The 21,062-nt window shown below is 51.9% G+C and overlaps 2 protein-coding genes and 1 pseudogene across 2 annotated transcripts; 1 reads left to right on the forward strand and 2 right to left on the reverse strand.

The window, feature by feature from the left end:
- The window catches only part of LOC131570213 (uncharacterized), a 1,483,036-nt pseudogene that overhangs the window by 586,985 nt on the left and 874,989 nt on the right, over positions 1–21,062 (reverse strand).
- Positions 11,560–12,300, forward strand: LOC131570165 (zinc finger protein 436-like). Its single transcript, XM_058822510.1, has 2 exons — positions 11,560–12,099; positions 12,175–12,300. Exons 1-2 carry the CDS (start codon positions 11,560–11,562, stop codon positions 12,298–12,300), a joined length of 666 nt encoding a protein of 221 aa, XP_058678493.1.
- On the reverse strand, positions 16,519–18,976 carry LOC131570283 (class II histocompatibility antigen, B-L beta chain-like). The gene is made up of 4 exons (XM_058822648.1): positions 18,892–18,976; positions 18,148–18,417; positions 17,158–17,442; positions 16,519–16,553 (listed from the first exon to the last, which is right to left on the reverse strand). Exons 1-4 carry the CDS (start codon positions 18,974–18,976, stop codon positions 16,519–16,521), a joined length of 675 nt encoding a protein of 224 aa, XP_058678631.1.

Raw genomic sequence — 21,062 nt, forward strand, 5'->3', positions numbered from 1 at the left:
GTACACAGGAGAGAGATGAAGCTCCTGCTGCCTGGCTTAATCGCCTAAGGCGGAATTTCCAGTTGTACTCTAGAATAGACCCAGACACCCCAGAAGGTCAAATGCTACTAAAAGTCCAATTTGTTACCAAATCTTGGCCTGATATACGGAGAAAACTGGAAAAGATGGAAGATTGGCAAGAGAAGGACATTAATGAGTTATTAAAAGAGGCATTGAAGGTATATTTAAGAAGGGAGGAAGATAAAGCAAAGGTCAAGGCTAAGATCATGGTTGCTGTAGCTAGAGAAACTGCAGGGTGGGCAGGTCCACCACCAGGAGGAGGCAAGGATAGGCCAGTACTGACCGGTGCACGAAGGACGGAGAGACTTCAGGAAGTCCCTTTGAGAGGACGACAGTGTTATTACTGTGGGGAGGCAGGACACATCAGGAGGTTTTGTAAAAAGCTCAGTCTCGATGAGGCAATAGCCAAGGAACAGGACAATTTAGGAAGGATTCTTAAGGGGGAGGACTAGGGGTGTCAAGGGCTTTTTACTATAGGGGACCCGATGAAACATCTAGAAGAGCCCTTGGTAAACTTTGAAGTGGGACCCCTAAATGAGGAATTTGAATTTTTGGTTGATACAGGGGCAGATAAGTCCTGTCTCAACGAAATACCACAAGGTATGGAAATTGGGAGACAATTTTGTGAAGTATTGGGTGGAGAGGGGAGACTATTTAGAGCATCGGTGATTGAAGAAGTGAAAATAATTGGAAACTCAAGGCAATGTAAAGCTAATTTTCTTTATCTGCCTAACTTAGAAAAAAGTTTGTTAGGAAGGGATCTGCAAGTCCATTTGGGGGTTGGGATTGTTCCAAGGGAAGGGAGGATGGTAGTACAAGTGATGAAGCTGTCTCAAGGAGATGTTGCAGAAATAAATCCTGAGGTATGGGCTGAGGGGGGAAAGAGAGGCTTATTAGACATTCCACCAATAACAATAAAAATGCAGGATGATACCTCACCCATACGGGTTAAACAGTATCCGATTTCCCTAGAAGGAAAGAAGGGGCTTGCTATAGTCATCGAGCAACTGTTGCAGGAGGGAATTTTAGAACCCTGCATGTCACCACATAATACCCCTATACTGGCAGTTAAAAAGGCTGAAGGGAAATATAGGCTGGTACAAGATTTGAGGGAAGTCAACAAAAGAACCATTGCCAGACATCCAGTTGTGCCCAACCCATATAGTCTCCTAAGCAGAATTCCAAGAGAACATGCTTGGTTCACTGTCATAGATTTGAAGGATGCTTTCTGGGTGTGTCCTCTGGCAACAGAATGTAGGGATTGGTTTGCCTTTGAATGGGAGGACCCGAGTACGAAAAGGAGGCAACAGCTAAGGTGGACCCGATTACCACAGGGGTTCACTGAATCCCCCAATCTCTTTGGACAAGCTTTAGAGAGTTTGTTGGAACAATTTGTCCCTGAACAAGAAGTGCAGATCTTGTAGTATGTTGATGACCTGATGGTATCAGGAAAGGAAAAAGATCAGGTCAGACAAACTAGTATTAAACTTTTGAATTTTCTGGGGGAGAAAGGACTAAAAGTTTCCCAAGGGAAACTACAATTTGTGCAATCAGAAGTAACATACTTGGGGCACATAATAGGGGGAGGGTATAAGAAACTAAGCCCTGACAGGATTTCAGGTATTTTAGCTCTCCCGGCCCCAAAAACGAAAAGAGATGTGAGAAAACTCCTGGGCTTGTTTGGATATTGTAAGTTATGGTTGGATCAATACACACAGAGTGTGAAATTTCTGTATAATAAACTAGTAGATCCAGAACCCCTAATTTGGACAGATGAAGATGATCAACAATTGGAAAACTTAAAAAACAAATTGTCTTCTGCCCCGGTCCTAAGCTTACCAGACCTCAGGAAGGGCTTTGACCTGTTTGTGAGTGCAGAAGGAGGGATAGCCTATGGAGTATTAGCTCAGGAGTGGGGAGGGTGCAGGAAACCTGTGGCATACATCTCCAAATTGTTAGATCCAGTGGCTAGAGGCTGGCCAGTTTGTATACAGGCAGTAGTAGCAACTGCAATCCTGATAGAGGAGACTCAAAAATTGACCTTACAGGGAAAAATTAAAGTGCATACTCCTCATGATCTTAAGGCAGTACTGAGACAGAGAGCTCCGCAGTGGTTAACCGATGCTAGAATATTAAAATATGAGATAATACTAATGAATACAGAGGACTTAGAATTTATCACATCAAATGCCCTCAATCCAGCACAATTCCTAATGGGAGAGCCTATAGAGAATTTAGAACATGACTGTCTAGAATTGGTTTATCTCCAAACAAAAGTAAGAGAAGATTTGGAAGATCAGCCTCTAGCAACTGGAAGAAGCTTATTCATAGATGGCTCTTCGAGGGTAGTAAATGGAAAAAGAGCTTCAGGTTATGCCATTATAGATGGAGACACATTACAAATTGCAGAAAAAGGGAAACTATCCCCAAGCTGGTCAGCCCAAAGTTGTGAAATATATGCCCTGAAAAGGGGACTGGACTTACTGGAGGGGGACCGGGGAACCATTTATACGGACTCCCAATATGCATATGGGACAGTTCATACATTTGGGAAAATATGGGAGGAACGTGGGTATTTAAGTTCAAAGGGAAAGAGCTTAGCCCATGAGAACCTAGTCCGATCAGTACTAGAGGCCCTACAAAAACCTATAGAAATAGCAGTGGTCCATATAAAGGGGCACCAAAGAGGAGACAGTTTAGAAGTTAAAGGAAACCGACTGGCTGATCAGATAGCCAAAGAAGCAGCTCTAGAACCAGGAGATCCAGTAAAAATTTTGAAGACAAAAATGACACCTGAAAAAGGGGAGGAACCTATATTTAGTGAAGAAGAATTAGAAGCAATAAAAGATTTAAAGTTACATCAAGGACAACAGGGAGAGTGGTTAACCTCAGATGGACGGGTGTTTTTGAATAAAGCACTGGCTCGGACAGTGCTAACAGAACTACATAAATTAACTCACTGGGGAGTCCAAGGACTATGTGATCATTTCCTAAGAAATAACCTATGCATCGGGGTATATAGCCTGGCTAAAGCTGTTACCAGAGGGTGTATCATTTGTCAAAAAGTGAACCAGAAAGTTATGAGAAAAGTAGCACCTGGAGGAAGGGAATTAGCCTTGAGACCCTTCCAAAGCATACAGATAGATTTCACTGAAATGCCCCCAGTGCAAGGATACAGATATTTACTGGTTATAGTTGATCATCTCACACACTGGGTAGAAGCCTTCCCGACCAGGAGGGAAACAGCTCAAGTCGTGGCAAAAGCAATCCTAGAGAATATTATCCCCAGATATGGTATTGTGAACACCATAGACTCAGACCGAGGTCCACATTTTGTGTCCCAAACATTACAAAATATAATTGAGGCTTTAGGAATGAAATGGAGGTTGCATACTCCGTGGCACCCCCAGAGTTCTGGGAGGGTGGAGCGAATGAACAAAACTCTCAAAAATGTATTAACTAAATTGATTGAAGAAACAAAGATGAATTGGCTGAAGTGTTTGCCCCTAGCGCTGTTGCGCATCAGAACAAGACCTCGGGCTGACATAAGAATTTCACCTTATGAAATGATGTTTGGGCTGCCATTCTTGTTAACACCTTATAGCACAGGAGACTATCTGGAAGGGGAAGAAGCTACCAGAAAGTATTTAGAAATAATTGGAAGAACTCTGGAGGGACTTAGAAAGAAAGGATACCTTCCTCAAACTTCCCCTCTCGACACAAAAGTTCACAACATTAGTCGAGGAGATTGGGTTTTGATAAAATCATGGACTACGGGAACATTAATGCCTAAATTTGAAGGCCCCTTCCAGGTGCTCCTGATCACAAATTCAGCTGTGCGGACCAAAGAAAAAGGTTGGACTCATATCACAAGAATAAAAGGGCCAGTCTCACCCCCAGGTACAGGACTGGATCCAACATCAGCTTCCCCCTCTGGCATTGGACCAGAGTCTACACCACTCTCACCCCCCGGCGCTGGACGAGATTCATCTGCTTCACAAGCTAAATCACCTGAGTACACTGTGGTAAAAGGACCAAAGGATTTAAAGTTGACTCTCAGAAGGAAGAGTCAAAAAGACTGAACTGTGTGGGAAAAAATTGTTTGTTAAGAGTTCTAATATTGCTTAAAATGTTTTAAGACTGTTCTGTGTAAACTATGTTGGTAAAAAGTTTAAGACTGTAAATAAGTAATTCTAGTTAAGTTCCCCAATTTATTTCTAAAGACTCCAGGTTAATCCTCTACGGAACACTCCCCTGGGAGGGGAAACCAAAATTGGCAGGGAACAGACCAAGAGAGGTTTAACCAGAGAAGCGGGTAAAAGGGACTCTAAAGAGCTCGGAAGCTTTTCCTCAGTAAAATTCCCCAAGAGGCAAGGCCGGGTGGGCAGGCTGTGCAAGATGACCCATACCGGACTCTTGGGAAGGGTAGTAATGATGGCTCTGATTGCTGGTGGTGCTCAGGGGAGCCCAGCTGAGCCGTGCAGTGAATGCTACCAACCCCTCTGTGAGAAGGAAGCGAGCTCCTTGTCGAGAGTCCACATCAGTTCTAACCCTGATTGTGTTAACCCCTCCCAATTGGTCCTTTATCAGAAAAATAAGAGAGTGTATTGGAGAGCATACAATACTGCCACTTTTGGGCAGCCACTCCTAGGAGAGTGCCCTATAGGGGAAGCCTGGTTGTGCTTTGAATGTGATGCTGCTGAAACAAGCTCAGCAGATATAGTAAAAAGCAAAGAAATGGTGAAAATGGTAAGAAAAATTGTTTGTTACAAGTATTTATATGAGTGTACTGGAAAAGAGATAAACCCCTTTAGAACACATTTCAGGGGAGCTCAACCCCTAGGTTTGATCGTGTCTGGCAGCTGCACCGCTAGAGTGATAAAACCAATTTTCTTATAACCCAAAGAAACGGGATCAAGTTTGGGAGTTCCTATATATAATGATTTGGGAGAAATTAAACAGAACAAGCAAAGTGAAATAGAAATTGAGAGAATCCAAAATTGTAAAAGCCAAATTCGGATCCCAATATCTATGTTAAACAAAGTTATCCGGCTCCAGGCAGTATTAAAAATAAAGAATTCAATTATTAGGAACATTTCAAATGAAATAAAAACGTTAGCATGTGTAAATAATGAGGAACAAACTCCTACACTTGATCCCAGTGGGTGGGAGAACCTAAAGATTTTCAAAAAAGATGTATGGGAAAAGGTAGTTTTTCTCACTGTTTGTATACTTGGAGGATTGCTCTTTTTACTATGCTTGTTTATCTGTTTTAGTAAAACAGTACTGGCCGTGCAGACCAACCTGAAGAAACCAAAGAAAGTAACAAGGTTAAGTAACCATGATTACCAAAGTGCACAAGAGATTTATAGTAGATTCAAAACAAAAAATTGGGAGTTGATGCGAGCTTAGAATTTAAGCTCGATCAAAGAAAAAGAGGGGGGACTGTTATGAACAAAAATTTGGTTAATATTTTTTTCTGTGAGAAAAAGTTACCACTATTGCTGGGCTGCTGCCTTTGTTATTGTAATCATGGGTCGTTGTCGTTAATGGTTGTTTTTGTATTAGTAAAAGCCCTGGCTGGGGCGAGGTAATGGCCCTTCTCCTGGGTGGGGACCTTGCCCGAGGCTAAGTTTTACCTTTCTCAGAATAGGGAAGACACCTGAGAAGGTGGGGGGGGTTATGCAAAGTGACTCCCAAGACCAGAATGCTTTGTGGGACCCCCATCTCCAAACTCATGGAGAAACCCCAAAAACAACGAGCCACCTAAGAGTTGAGAGACTGGAGTGATGTCTGGACGTGAGGAGCCGAGTGCTGGGCCTGCAGAGACGCGGAACACCTTCGGAGCCTCTCGCCCTGACCATGAGAGTTGACCCCGGCGGTGAGACCAGGCCGACTGAGGGGGAGAGGCACCATGTAACGGAATCAGCAGGCCCTAAAGGCTCCCAAGAGGATGTGATCCCCAGCTCTGCCCCTGGTGGACAGAGCTGCGCATATCCTCCTCTGAGTCGCCTTGGGAGAGACAACGGACGCTGCAGACCGTCGAGCCGCCCAATCCTGAAGTGATCACTTTTAATAAAGGCATTAAAAAGGAGAAGAATTCTCCTGGCCCTTGTTTATTTCAAGTAGACTCTGGGGAAGTCAGCATTCACATGCATCAGGGTGGGGCTGTGGATCATCTTGGTAGCTGTATAATCGTCGAGGCGTAATCACTCTTGGCTGGACCTGGTGACCCGGGGAAGCCAGTGATTATCGCCCTGGAAGCTTCTATTCTTTCATTAAAAACCCCGATGTTTATCTCAGCCGAGTCCAGGAACTAGATGTATATGAATATGACACTGCTCCCTACAAGGATGGTCAAGAGACTTAGTGTGGAGTTTACAATATTTTATACATTAATAGCTTTAATTATCTCTACCATACACTTTCACATCACCTATTACAAGTTTAGGTGTTTCTGGCCAGTCCCTGTGCTCTTGGATATCCCTCAACCCAGCTGTGCTGCCCAACCCCAGATGCTCTTGAGCATATCCTCGATCCGGCAGAATTTTGCACAACCCAGGATGCTCTTGGAATGTTAATTCCTCAACCCGGCAGGTTTTAATTCTGGATGTTCTTGGGCACTCTTATACCTCAAACCAGCAGAATTTTTAGGGTTCCCTTTTTGTCCCGTTTCCTAGTGAATTGGGCTCAGAAACTCCTCTGCTCCCTTCCTCCGTGGGGTCCAGCCCCTCTCTGGGACCCAGTCCCAGTTACCCGGGGGGATTCTCACTCCTGTTAACATTCACTTCGTCTCTCTCCTGGCCACTTACCGCAGAAAGTCCGAAACGCAGCGTGGGAGACTCCAGCACTCACTTGGCAGGTCTGGGACAACCAGCCCTCCTCTCATTCACACACATTCATCCCCCTGTACCTGCCCCTCTGAGAAATACTTACCAATCCCTTTTCCTTCCCGGGTTCTTTGTGCACATTACTACTCTTAGGGGGCCAATTACCACGGGTAGGGAGCCTTTTCCCTTCTCTTTGTTTTGTTGTCTCCTTTTGTCCACCATAACCTGCGTCTGTCGGTCACCCCAGGGGAGACAGAGCGAGGCTGCCAATGGGGCCGGGCGCGCCTTCCCCACTCTGACTCTCCTAAAGCACCGGCAGCGAGGTGTTAGTAACCATCCTCTGCTACCAAATTGTGAAAAACGCCAATCACTTGCTTTTAAAATTTTAAAACCATAATAGTAATAAAATGGGTATGAAAAATAGTAATACAATTAGAGTCATCACAGTTTGGAGAAATCGAATTCGGACAATATGAGACAATAAATACCAAGAGTTACGGATGTCCGGGTACCTTTTTCTGGGCAGCACAAGCCTGAAAAAGGACACCTGTTAACACAGGATTAACCATTAAAAACAATAGCCTGTTGAATATTCATACACTTCATACATGATGCATAAATTCCATTCAAACACGGGATTCTGTCTGGTCAGTGCCAGCTTCTGCCTCTGAATCCTAACAGTGCCTTCGAGGCAGGAAGAAGTTCATTTCTTCTGATAAGAGAGCAATAAATTCTTTTTCTCTGAAAGATTTAGGTATCCTGTGGCTGCTATCTTGCTGCAAGTCCTTTCTTTAAAAAAAGCCTCTTACCAAGCATAGTTTGTATTTTAACATTTTTTAATAACCTAAAACCATATTCAACTCACTAATTAAGAGAGTTAATACAGCACTACTTTCTAACACAAGACATATAATATTCATTTTAATATTTGGGATAACCCAATCACAAAATATGCATTTTTTACAAGTATAATCCCACTTACTTCCAGTCTCTCTCAGTTTGGTCCCAGCTGCCACCAGCATGGTTCCAGTTGCTTCCTCAATCAACTCAGTGAGTCCCAGTATGATGCCAGTTGCTCCCAGTCAGGCCCAGTATGGGGGATGATGTGCAGGGAGTGCTCACTGTGACACTCAGTTCCTCCCAGTATTAGTCCAGTCACTCCCAGTATGATCCAAATATGAGCCCAGTGTGCTCCCAGTCTCTGCCAGAATAAACCAGTTTTGCTCTGCATGGTTCCAGTTCCTCTCTTTCACCCTCACTTTCCTTCCAGTCACTCCCAGTATCTCCCAGGGTACCCCAGTTCCCTCCACCATCTTTCCAGTTCCTTCCAGTATGATCCCATTTGCTCCTAGGCACTCCCAGTCAGCCTCAGAGTTGTGGCACTCACTGCCAGTATGATCCCAGTCACCACCAGTATGATCCCAGTTCATCCCAGTACAAGCCCAGCAGTTTCCAGTCGCCGCCAGCATGCACCCAGTCACTCCCTGTTCTTCCCAGTTGCTCCCACCATGATCCCAGTTACTCACAGCTGCTCCCAGTCATCCTCAGCATAATCCCAGTCACTCCCAGTATATCCCATTTGCCCCTAACATGGTCTCGGTTGCCTCCTGCAGGCTCCTGCTCACTCCCAGTATGATCCCAGTGTCCATCAGTGCGATCACACTCTGCCCTGGCATGGCAATATGATCCCAGAATAATGTCAATACAAACCCAGTACAGTCCCATCACGATCCCAGTATGATCCCAGTATGGTGTCAGTACAGAGCCAGTACAGTCTCAGTATGATCCCAGTATGATATCTGTACAAGCCCAGTGCACTCCCAGTCACTCCCAGTACGATCCCAGTGCAGCCCAGTCCCTGGCAGTGCTGCCACTGCTGGGATCCCCCAGCCCTGTGTGCGTTCCCCCCTGGCGGATGTGCCGAGAGGAGCCCCAAGGGCTGGCAGTGCCCAGGCAGGGTCCCCAGCAATGCCCAGTTTGGATGTGCAGCCCCCAGTTTGCCCAGTTTGCCTCTCCTTTGGCCCGGGCCGGGTTCCCCCCGCCCGCAGTGGCTGGGAGCAGCCGAGAGCCCCGCGCTGCCCATCCCGACCTGTCCCGGCTCCATCCCCGCTCCTGCCGCGGCTGCGAGGGCTGCGGGAACGGGGTGTGGCTGCTGCTGGGGGAGGAGGAGGAGGGAGGGAAGGGCAGGGATGAAGGGTGTTATAAATTGGAGTGGACAATCTGCCGAGTGAGTATAATCAGATTAAGAATTTTTATTGATTACAGCAAGCAAGGCAAAAAGCAAATCAGCGCTGGGTGACAGGGGAGTCTCCGCTCCGCCAACTGCCGCCCGCTTCTGGTATTTCGTGGGGTTTGTATACAGTCCTGCTTCCGGGTTGGCGTGTCTTTCAGGGTAGTACTCTGTGCATTCTCCTCCTGTTGTTAGGCGGTCGTAGTCTGCCTTCCGGTGGTCTGAGGATGAAGGCTGGTAGTCTTTCACTTCTTGCCCCACAGTCAACCTTTCCTTAGTTGGTATGGTTGGTCTGGTTCCTGGAACTTTAAGCTTACTGAGCAGATAAGCAAATATTGTGCTATCAATCATAGCAGGCCCGCTACCCATGTCAAGGGCCTTGCCCCTTCCTCCTCGGCTAACAATAGGCACATAGCTATGTATAGTTACACATTGCTTATTTAGCCTTTCAACATATTAGCAGTTTAAGCCTTATGACATTTTGCAGTTTAAGCCTTATGACATTTATTTTGCAGTATATTAGCCCGTTATATTCATCTTGGAACGTTCTAGCTTGTTACATCTTTCATTGCGGTTTTTCTATTATTGGCTTTTCACCTTTTCATAGTCTTTAGCAACTTGATGGACAAACTAAGACATTAACTCATTACAAAGGGGGAGGAGGAGGTGGGGTTAGGGAGGAGGAGCAGGGGGAGGGATGGAAGAGGAGGGATGAAGGCAGAGAGCAGCAATGGAAGGAGGAGAAGGAGGTGGGGTTAGGGAGGAGGAGGAGATGGGATGGAAGGGGAGGGATGGAAGAGGAGAAGGAGGTGGGGGTAAGACAGAGGGGGAGGAGGAGGGGGGAAGGAAGAGAAGGAGCGGGCGGAAGCTGAGGGACAAAGGCAGATGGAGGCTGAGCCGAGGTAGGGAACCACGCTGTCGATCCCTGCCTGAATTCGCAGCCCCCACCTGTGGGATCATTGTCCCCCCAGTCGCACCCATGAGCGAGGAGGGGGAGCTTGGCCGGATATCCCTGCGGGTCCCTGGGTTGGGGTTTTTGGGGGGATGTTTGGAGAATGAAGAAGTCCAAGGCTGAGCAGGAAAGGCCCCTCGGGGGTACATTGGGGGGTGGCGGTGGCGGCTGCCGGCAGAGGCAGCCTGGAGGAGCAGAGCCCTGTGTCCCCCAGGAGCCCAAAGTGGGGAGCCCAGAGAGGGGGGAGCGCCGCCATTGGCGGGAGCCTCAAGAGCCTGGAGAGGGGCAGGGGGGACTCCTTGGAGCCACTGCAGCCCAGAGCAGAGAATGAGGGGAGAAGGGAGCCCGGGAGCCCAAACAGCCCCGGCATCCCGAAATAGGCAGAGCGAAGCGGGGGGAGCTTTTGGCATTGGTGGGACTGCCAGCAGCCTGGGCAGGGCGGGCACCGAGGAGAATGGGGACCCCCAATCCAAGCGTGACCCCCAACAGCTGGGACAGGGGGGAACCTCCTGAACACCAGAGAAGAGGGCCAGGGACGGGGAACTCCTGGGAGGCTTTTTCAGGGCTGAATCTGGGTGTTTGGGAGGTTTTTCTGGAGCCCAGAGTTCCAGTGACTTGTAGAGATGGACTTGGGCAGAGTCACCTTCAAACTCAATGTGCTCATCCCTTGTTTTCCCCAAACCAAGATTTCCCATTGCCAACTCCTGGGAGGCTGCGAGGAGGAGGAAGATGCCCCAGGACAATGAGGTAGGTGAGGAGGAAGTCAGTGTGTCTGGAATGCTTGAAATCAGATGGTTTTGAGAAAGCTGCACAAGACAAACCTCAGAGACAGTAGAACTGATTTGAGCTTTGTAGCAGCCAATAGATTGATCAGCAGAAAAATTATATAAGAAGTAGCAAGTAAGGAGAAATAGAACAATGGTCTGTGCATTAACACTTATCTAGAATAACTCCCTAACCTGCGGAAAAGTATATCTAGCAAGATATTAGGAAGTTCCAAGCTTAATACTGGAGCTCTGTGCATTGTTTTTTAAGGCTTACAAGCAGGTATTGTACTTGAAATAAGCAAGCATTTTTTTAACCCTCAATGTGCTTATAGTGCTTGGATAGAACTACTGTCAATATGCTTTTGCTTTGTGTGATTGGTCAAAAACCTTTTAAAGTAAGTTTGAACATGAAGTCTTTTGTCTGCTACCTGTGAAGTGAGCTACAGGCATCTTCGCATTGTCATAACCAAGTAATGAGACAGATGGTTGGAAAATAACACAGCTCAGGATGCATTCCTAGCAGTCCAGTCCTGTTGGTGGTTTGTGCACAGCCCCAAGCTGGCGATGAGTGCCCCTTTCCCCTCTGTGCTGCTCCATCTCCCAGCCCAGCATGGCCCCGGCTGCAGCTCAGCCGTGGTGGGATCTCCTTGCCCTTGCCTGTGGCACGGAGGCAAATCCCATCCTGTCCTTGTCCTTCCTCCCCCAGAGCAGGAGCTGAGCATGGAGAGCAGGGAGGACAAATGCTCGCAGCAGAACCTGGTGGAAGAGGCCGTTTTGAGCGGCTCCACGGCGCAGGAAGACAACGGGGAGGAAAAGCCCTGGAGATGCCGCACCAGGAGGGGCTGCAAACGCAGCTGGCGGGGATCTGAGGGGGAAAGAGCCAGCCTGGGCCGGGAAGGCGGCCGGAGACGGAGCCAGAGCTCGGAGCTGGTGCTCCATGAGCAGCTCCATGATGGGGAGAAGCCCCACACGTGCGTGGAGTGTGGGAAGAGCTTCAGGTGGAACTCCGAACTGATCAAGCACCAGAGGATCCACACTGGGGAACGGCCCTATGAGTGTGGGGAGTGTGGGAAGAGCTTCAGCCGGAGCTCCAGCCTGATGAAGCACCAGAGGATCCACACTGGAGAAAGGCCGTATAAGTGTTCTGAGTGTGGGATGTGCTTCAGAGAGAGCTCCAGCCTGATCATGCACCAGAGGATCCACACTGGGGAGAGGCCCTATGAGTGTTCCAAGTGTGGGAAGAGGTTTAAGACCAGCTTCGTTCTCCTCCAGCACTATCAGATTCACACAGAGGAGAGGCCCTTCCGCTGCCCTGACTGCGGGAAGGGATTCAAGCACAACTCCACCCTCGTCACCCACCGGCGCATCCACACTGGGGAGAGGCCCTACGAGTGTCCCCAGTGTGGGAAGAGCTTCTCACAGAGCTCTCACTTGACCCAACACCAACGGAGGCACCACTAAGGGAAGCCCTGCGAGTGCCCCGAGTGCGGGCAGAGCTTCGTGCGCTGCTCCAGCTCCACCCCCCACTGGAAGAGGCACTTTGGGCACAGCCCAGGTGAGCCACATTCCCTGTGATCCATGTTGAGAACACACCTGGCTGCTTAGACTTTTGGTTTGGCCTTAATTTTCCTCTGCTTCATCTTCATCCTTTAAAAACACCCAAAACTGGGTTAAATGAAGGAAATTGATTGAATATATCTGAAGTTCCATAATTTCTCAATTGTTTTAGAGGGAATTTAGGATTTGGGGACGTTTTCTGTGTGGAGTGCTGCTGTTGCTAAGAGGAAGGAATTCAATGTCACCCTTCTTGTGTAGCTAAGAACTCCTCCCCTGACCCAGACCCCAACTCCACCCTTGGGATACCCTATAATAACTCCACGGCCCTGCCTTTGCCCTGTCTTTGGGTGGTAAGAAATGGATTCCCAAAGGATCATCCCTATTCCTACTGGATTCCAATGGATCACCCTCATTTTTCACTGAATTCCTCGAGGATCACGGTTTTCCCACTGGATTCTAAGACGATCAGCTCTTTTCCACTGGATTCCCAGGGGATCAGGCCTTTTCCCACTGGATTCCAAGGGATCAACCTTTTTCACTGGATTCCAAGAGGATTCTGACTCTGTCACTGTTGTTTTTTTGTTTGTACTACTGCATTTGTATTTTTAGTTTTTCCTAATAAAGAACTGTTTTTTCTACTCCCATATCTTTTCCTGAGAGCCCTTTAATTTCAAATTATTTTTATTATTATTATTATTGTTAGTAGTAGTAGTAGTAGTAGTAGTAGTAGTAGTAATCAAAGGATGGGCCATATAAAATAGTTCATGAAATATGTAAATGAGTATGGTTATGCATGAGGGTCTATGAATATGCAACAGGCTGATGTAATCAAGCCAGAATAATTAAAGGGTTGTCCCCGAAAATAACTGGGGCGTCTTGGTGGCCATAACAACCTTTGCTCCTTGGTCCTTGTCTCCCATGACATCAGCCTGTTGCATATTCATAGACTCTTTGCATATCCATAAACTCATTTACATATCATAGGAACAAAATTGGCTTCACCCTGTTTGGGGTCCCACCCCCATCCCAGCTCAATTTAGGGTGTCCCATCCCTCTCCCAGCTCAGTTTTGGGATCTCATACCCCTCCCAGCTTAATTTGGCGGTCCCATTCCCCTCCCACCTCAATTTGGGCGTCCCATCCCCTTCCCAGCTCAATTTTTGGGTCCCAACCCTCTATTCCCCACTCTCCCTCCCCTTTCTGATCATTCCCCCAATCCCCTCCCCCGTGTTTGGTTTTGGGTGCTCCAGGCCCCTCATGCTCCATTTTGGGGTCCCGACCCCATTTTAGACTAATTTGGGGTCCCCAGCCCATCCCCAGGGTCACCTTCCCCCCCCCCCCCACCAAATTCCGCTCCTGGCAACTGATGAATCATCAGCGAGACACGCTCTGATTGGCTGGAAATTACCCGCGCGGTCTCTGAGTATTTACCGCAGTGAGAGGCCTTGGTCTGTGGCTGGCAAGTGATGAGTCAGAGTCAGGCCAGGCGCTGATTGGCTGAAAATCTCTGGGTGGGGCCAGTGCTCTGAGTTTACGGCCAGCAAGTGGAACGTCATCAGTGCCGCGGGATCTTTTTTGGGGTGGGGACGGGAGGAACTTGAGGTTTCTTTGGGTTTAATTATGAGGTTGGTTTGGGGTTTATTTGGGGTTATTTATGGACTAATTGGGCTTTATCTTGGGTTTTACTTGGTTTATTTCTGTTTATTTGGGGTTATTTGGAAATATTTGTGTTTATTTGGAAGTATTTGGGTTTGTTTGGGTTTACTTGGGTTTTTTCGGAATTACTTGGGGTTCTTGGGGTTAATGTTATTGTATATGGGCTTTTTTTAGTAGTACTTGAAATCATTTGGGGAATTTTGAGTTTAATTTGGGGTTTTTTTGTTTGGGTTTTTTTTGGGTTATTTGGGGCATTTTCTGGTATTGTTTAGGGTTTGTTGGAGGTTCTTTGGGGTTTATTTCGAGAGTTTTGGGGTTATTTAGGTTATTTGTGGTCATGTGGGGTCAAAAAATTCGTCAATGTTTCTCCTGCAAAACACAGGAATTTTTCCTTAAAAGTCTGAGAGTTTTTCCCCAAAAAACCGGGAATGTTCCCTTAAAAATCCGTGACTTTTCCCAGTCAATAGTGACGTGCCCCACCCCAAATCATCCAATCACCGCCCTTCCTCTCCCAAATTAACAAATCACGGTGGACCCTGCCCCAAACCAACCAATCACCGCGGGTCTCCTCTCAGCAAGTCCCGCCGTCTTTGCCTTTATCCAACCAATCACCGGGCGCCTCCCCTCGGCAAAACCCGCCTCCCCCTGCCCCATCCTGTCAATCAGCACACCATCTACGAAACCAACCAATCACCGGGCGTCTCCCCTCAGCAACTCCCGCCCTCCCCGTGTGTACCAGCCAATCAGAGCCGAGCCCAAAGCAGCGCCCCCTGACCCCGGGGCCGGGCATGGAGCGGGCGCCCCCTCCCCTCCCCGCCCCCCGGGACCACCTCAGGGACCCCCAGGAGCCGCCCCGGGCTCGGGCGGGTCCTGCGGGAGGCGCTGGAGAGAGCGGGGGAGGCGCTGGGAGAGGACGGGGGGTTCCGGGAGCTGCTGAGGAGGCGCAGGGACAGGTGAGGGGTCCTGGAGGGGTCGTGAGGGGAATTTGGGGAGGGGTCTTGAGGATGTTTGGGGGGGATTTGGGGAGGGTCTGGGGGGAACTTGAGCGGGTTTTAGCGGGGGGTGCTGGGGGGGCTTTGGAGGGGAATTTGAGGAGGGGTCCTCGGGGGGTGTCACGATCTGTCCTCACGGACGGGTTTTGTGATGGTTTGTGGATTTGATCTCAGGGTGCAAAAAGAACCGACACGGTACAAGGGGGTTTGCAATGATAATCGAAACAAATGCACCTTTATTGAATGACCACAGCGAAATGCGATAGAGGGATTAAGGGAGAGAAAAAGATGGGGGAAGAGAGAGACAAAAGAGAGAGAGAGAGAAAGAGGGGATAGAGCTACCAAACATAGAGATGAAGTCCTTTGGTCCAGTCCAGTCGAGGATCCACTGTTACGTCGGGGAGATCTCGAAGTCTCTCGCTAACTCAGGGGTTTTTATTATGATAACTCTATTGGAAATTGCGAGGATGGGGAAGCAGATACAATAAGGAATAGATGTAACAGGTAGTCCATGCTCTCATCAGTAAGCGAGAGCCATTGTCTTCTTGGTCCAGCGGTCACAACCTGCAGGCAAACATCTCGCTTTGGTCAGCTTGCCTCCCCCACACACCTGCCCCGGGCTGGGGGTTTCAGTCCCAGTCCTTGGAAGGAGCAGAGGGGCCTTTTCACATGGGGGTTCCATGTCTCAGTCCTTGATGGAGAGGCTCCTTACATCTCAGTCTGTCTGTCCTGGTGGGGTTAAAATAGGTGAGGGTCTTCTGTGGGGGGACCACCTGAAACTCAGGAGAAGTCCAGCCAGGCCGAGAGGTGGGACAGCTTCCAAGGCTGTTGTTGCACAAAGGGCACAGTGCCCCGTTCTTCTCATTGGGCTCAGTGTAGCACACAGCAAACAACAGCTGTGAAAACAGCAACTGAACACTGTGCTCTGGGGTCTCTGGGTCTTGTTGCATGTGACTTTCTCCTACAGAGGAGACGGGGGGCGGGGGTCTTCTCTTCAGTGGTCCTCAAATGACAATCGTGAGGCAGATGAGGGAAAATTCTGACAGACTCTCCCAAGCCACCACCATTTGTCCCCCTCCCTTTGCCCAAATCCCTCCCCATTGCCCCCCCAATAAACGGCCCCGGGCCCAACTGGGAAGCTTTACTGGGAGCACTGGGAGCAGGCACTGTGCGGGGGCAGAGTGCCAGCGGGGCTGGCGGGGACACGGGACCCCCCAAAATCAGTGGAGCGGGGACGGAGCCGGGGGTCCCGGCCGGGCCCGAGCCCACGGGGAGGGGCTGCGGCCGCCGCCGGCTCAGGAGCTCTGTGGGCAGAGAAAAGGGGGTGACACCGGGCTGGGGGCCCCGGCGGGAGCGCACACGCTCCGCCACGGCGGGGACGCCACCCCCGGCACCCGCCCTGACCTTCTTGCGCAGGGAGAAGCCGAGCCCCAGCGCCAGGAAGACGAAGCCCAAGACGAAGCCCCCGATGCCCGTCAGCATCTTGCTGCGGGCGGCGGCGGCGGCATCTCTGGGGGGTCCGCAGGGCTCAGCACCCCCAAAACCTCTCACCGACACCCCGAGCCCTTCCCAGCGCCCTCCCTGTGGCCCCCGGCCCAGCCAGGACACCCTGAAACCTCCCCCCGATCCCTTTCTGTCCTGCCCAGGAGCCACCAAAGCCCCTCCCGTCCCTCTCAGCGTCCCACAGCCCCCTCCCAGTTGCCCCCAGCACCCCAGGAGCCCCAAAGCCTCTCGCAGTCCCTTGGCAGCCCCAGCAGGACTCAGCCAGAGCCCTCCCAGTCTGTGCCCAGCACAACCGAGCTCATGGCGAGCCCCGCTTTGCCATCGCCGATCTCCTTCCAGCCCCTCCGGGCTCACTGCGATCCCTCCCAGTCACACCCAGCGCCCCCAAACTCCCTCCCAGTCACACCCAGCACCCCCAAACTCCCTCCCACGGCCCACCAGGATCCTCCCAAGCCCATCCCACCCTCTCCAGCATCCCCCAGACCCCTTCCCAGCCCTTGCCCAGCCCCCAGCCCTTCTCCCACTTCCAGCCCGGCTCTCTCCAGCTCCCTCCCAGTGGCTCCCAGCACAGCCCAGCGGCTCTGCCAGCGCCCCCAGGGGCTCCCCCGTACCCCAGTGCCGCCTCAGGGGCTGCTCCAGGCTGACGTGCTCCACCTGGCAGCTGTAGCTGAGCCCGCGCCGGGGCGGCGTTTCCAGCAGCACCAGCAGCTGGTAGGTCCAGTCCCCGTTGGGGACCACGTCGGTGGCCACCACGTGCTCCGAGAGCTCCTGCTGGCCCTGGAACCACCTCACCTGGATGGCAGCAGGGTAGAAATCCATCACGGAGCAGAGCAGGCGGCTGGGGCCGGGCTGGGAGCTCGAGGGGGGCACCAGCGAGATGGACACGCTGGGGGGCACTGGGAGAGAGAGAGAGGGAGAGCGGGGACACACTGGGATCAGCTGGGGGGCGCTGGGAGAGAGAGGGGAGGGCTGGGCTGGAGAGGGAGTGGGAACGGACTGAAATGGACTCGGAATGACAGGGAATGGATTGGGGAATGTGGTGGGAGGGACTGGGAATGGGCTCGGATGAATTGGGAATGTGATGGGAGGGAGTGGGAGAGACTGGGAGGGAGTTGGGTGACACAGAGAGATGGGAAGGAATGGGGGAACTGGGAGAGAGGGTGGAGGTCTAAGAGTGAACTGTGAATGAACTGGGAAGAGACTGGGAATGGACTGGGAGAGACTGGGGAGGAACTGGGCATGGTCTTGGAGGGACTGGAATGGCACTGGGAGGGATCTTGGTGGCACTGGGAGGAACTGGGAATGAAGTGTGCGGCACTGGGAGGTCGAGTCCGGCGCGAGGCACTCGGCGATGCGGGTCCGCCTGGCAACAGATGAGTCATGAACATGATGCGATCTCATTGGTTGCCAAGCGTCAACTTTACGGGTCGCTGAAATGGACGCGCGGGGGGGCACTGGGAGGGACTGGGAGGATCTGGAGACCCCGGGGGTGGGCACAAGGAGGGCTGAGAGCTCTGGGCCGATGCCCAGGGAGATTTTGAGGGGCTCCAGGCTCACTGGCAGGGCAGGCCCCGAGGGTACACGCTCTGCCTCTCGCTCACCTCGGCGCTCCCTGATGAACGGGGTAAAATTCTTGTACCAGCACCGGCAGAACCAGTCCACCGCAGTCCGTCTGTCCTCCATGAATACCGCGTTGCTGTTCCAGCGCTTGGCCAACTTCTCCCCATAGGGGGTGAGCCCCACAAAGTGCCCCACGTCGCTGTCGAACATTATGAACTGATCCCGGTTGTAGATGGATCTCTGGACGTACCTCACCTTCTCCGTGGCGTTAATGAAGTAACACTCGGAGTTTGTCATCCTTTGGAACACCCCTGTGTGTGCAGAACATAGATCGGGGGGTGCCTCTCCAACACCCTCCCCCAGCACCCCCAGAGCTCCGGTGCCACTCCGGATCCCCACTCCGCACCCCCTGTGCCCCTCGGCCGCCATGGGACACTCCTGCCCGCGCTGCCGCTTCCTCTTTGCCGCCCTTCCCCCATTTCCCCTTCCACATCCTCTCCCCTCCCACCTCCGGCCGCTCCCTAAATCACTTTGGGATGCCATTTCCCCATTTTCCCACAAATTCCCCAATCCCCAGGCCCCTCCCGCTCAGATATGGTGTCCCACCTCCGCTTTTCCCCGCTTCCCCACCCTCTCCCACCGCTACCTCTCCTTCCCCCACCCCTCAGCCCCTCCGCTCTCCCTTTGGGGGTCCCTTCCTCCTCCCCCTCCGTTCCGGCCTCCTCCCTTCGCCCCCTTTTCCCCCTTCTTCCCCCCTGTCCCAGCGCCTCCCGACCCCCGCTCACCCGAGAGCTCCGCGCCCGCAGCCGGGGGGGCTCCCAGCACCACCAGTGGCACCAACAGGGCCCCAGCTGCCGCCCCTCGCCCCATGGCCGGGGCCGGGCAGGGAGCAGCAGCCCCAAAGCAGCCGCGCTGCGCTGGGAGCGCCAGTCCGGAGCAGGGCGGGCTCGGCAGCGCCGCGCGCTCTCATTGGCTGCCGCCGCTTCTGGGCAGTGAGGGGGCACGAGCTCTGCCCGGCAACCGATGAGGCAACGACCCGAGCTCTCATTGGCTAAGCCGCCTCCTGCCTGCGCCGCCATTGGCTGAGGCCTTTCCGGGACGCTGCAGCCCCGGGCTGGGGGTTTTTTGGGCAGGGGGAACCTTGGGGCCTGGGCAGGTGGGAGCTCAGGTGAGCCCAGAAATGCGTGCCCAGGTGCGCGGCATCTCAGGGGTGTCCGTGGCGAGCGATGACGCTGGCCCGATGCCAGGCACCCCCAGAGCCGCTCTGTCCCTGCCCCCGCAGCCGCACAGGGACAGAAAATGGAACCGAGGGTTCCTGGCTGGGAACAAGGACCGGGAGAGATCCCGCAGCAAATCCCGCACGGGCACATCAGACCCGGCCTGGACACACGGAGGGAATTTATTACCAACCAAATCATAGCAGCACAAGGAGAAGGGAAAGAAATCTCTCCAACACCTTCCCCCTGCCCAACATGGATCAGCCAGAACAGGGGTCACCAGGGCTCTGCCCAACGGGAGTCACTGGGGATCATCCAGGGCAGATTCTCCCATGGGGATGGAGCTGGAGCAATGCACGGAGCTCTTCCTACACTCGGGACACTCGCAGGGCCTCTCCCTGGTGTGGAAGTGCTGGTGAGTGACAATCTCTGAATCCCACCTGAAGCTCTTCTGACATTCCGAACACTCCTAGGGCCATTCCCCAGTGGGGATCTTGTGGTACTTGCTGAGGTCAGAGGTCCCACTGAAGCTCTTCCCACATTCCCCACACTCCCAGGGCCTCTCCTGTTGCCTTCTATACCAAGGCAGGCGACCTGGTTCTGAGGTACAGCTCGACAGCCCACTCTCCAGGGCCGTTCAGGCCAATGACACACGCAGACACCAATGTGGTGGACGGTCAAATGGCGTTTATTACTTCTTCTTCTGGGGTCTTATAGTCTTGGGGGTCTCTACGTCAAAAAGGGGTTTGTCCTTCTTACCTATGGTTAGTAGGGAATGGAAAAGTACTGGGTAAGGAGTGGAAAGTTACTGGATTCAGTGGGGCAACATTCCTACTGTTAGTTTCTTATCTGTGAGTAACTGAGGGTCTTATCTATGGGGAACAGAGGGTCCTGGCTTTCCGTGACATCGCGACATCTTCCGCAGCGCCTCTCCCTGACTACCACACTCTCCCCAGTGTGGATGTTCAGGTGTTCCTTCAGGGTGGAGCTGGAGCTGAAACCCTTCCCACATTCCAAGCACTTGTGGGACTTCTCTCTGCCATGAGGCTTCTCCACCAGCTCTGAGCTCTGGCTGCATCTCTGGCCGCCTTCCTGGCTCAGGGGGGCTCTTTCCTCCCCACACCTCCCTGGGCTGAGTTTGCAGCCCCTCCTCGTGAGGGATCTCTGGGGCTTTTCCTCCTCCTCCATCTTGCCACAGCTTGGGAATGACAGACCCTGGTTTGGGGGAAACCAAGGTGGGAGCACCTTGGAGTAGCGGCTCCTCCTGGCCAGGTCCATCTCTGGAACTCAGCAGGAGTCTTGTGTCCATGAAAATCTCCACACATCAAGATTTAGCCCGAAAAAACTCTCCCAGGAGTTCCCTATTGCTGATCTCTCCACTTTTGGGGTTCCACAGGTTTCCTTTCCTTGGGATCATGGGGGTCCAGTGGTTCCAGGGGTTCTTCATTCTCCGGCGTCCTGCTTAGGGATGATCCAGGGGCTTTTGGGGGTCCATGGGGTCCCTTCTACCCTGATGTTCTACTTTGACATCCCAGGGATCCCAGGGGTCCCTCCTCTCCAGGCTCCCACCCTTTCCAGTCTGCCGGGGTCCCCCAGCTCTGGGATCGCCCCTCTCTGCTCTCCCCACTCTGGGGGTCCCAGGGGTTCCCCTCCTCTGCTCTCCCGGGGGTCCCCAGGACCAATGTCCTCCCCTGCCCATACTGGGCAATGGCCACGTGGGCCCCCAAAGATCCCCCAAG

The sequence above is a fragment of the Ammospiza caudacuta genome, chromosome 33 (assembly GCF_027887145.1).
Source record: "Ammospiza caudacuta isolate bAmmCau1 chromosome 33, bAmmCau1.pri, whole genome shotgun sequence".
Taxonomy (NCBI): Eukaryota; Metazoa; Chordata; class Aves; order Passeriformes; family Passerellidae; genus Ammospiza; species Ammospiza caudacuta.

Bases quoted from the DNA above. Each gene is read 5' to 3' on its own strand.
- LOC131570165 (XM_058822510.1), top strand. From the start codon at position 11,560: ATGGAGAGCAGGGAGGACAAATGCTCGCAGCAGAACCTGGTGGAAGAG. The intron at 12,100-12,174 runs GTTCTCCTCCAG...AAGGGATTCAAG, and splicing joins AGAGGTTTAAGACCAGCTTC to CACAACTCCACCCTCGTCAC.
- LOC131570283 (XM_058822648.1), bottom strand. From the start codon at position 18,976: ATGGGGCGAGGGGCGGCAGCTGGGGCCCTGTTGGTGCCACTGGTGGTG. The intron at 18,418-18,891 runs GTGAGCGGGGGT...CTGCACACACAG, and splicing joins TGCGGGCGCGGAGCTCTCGG to GGGTGTTCCAAAGGATGACA. The intron at 16,554-17,157 runs GTACGGGGGAGC...CGGACCCCCCAG, and splicing joins GCCCCTGAGGCGGCACTGGG to AGATGCCGCCGCCGCCGCCC.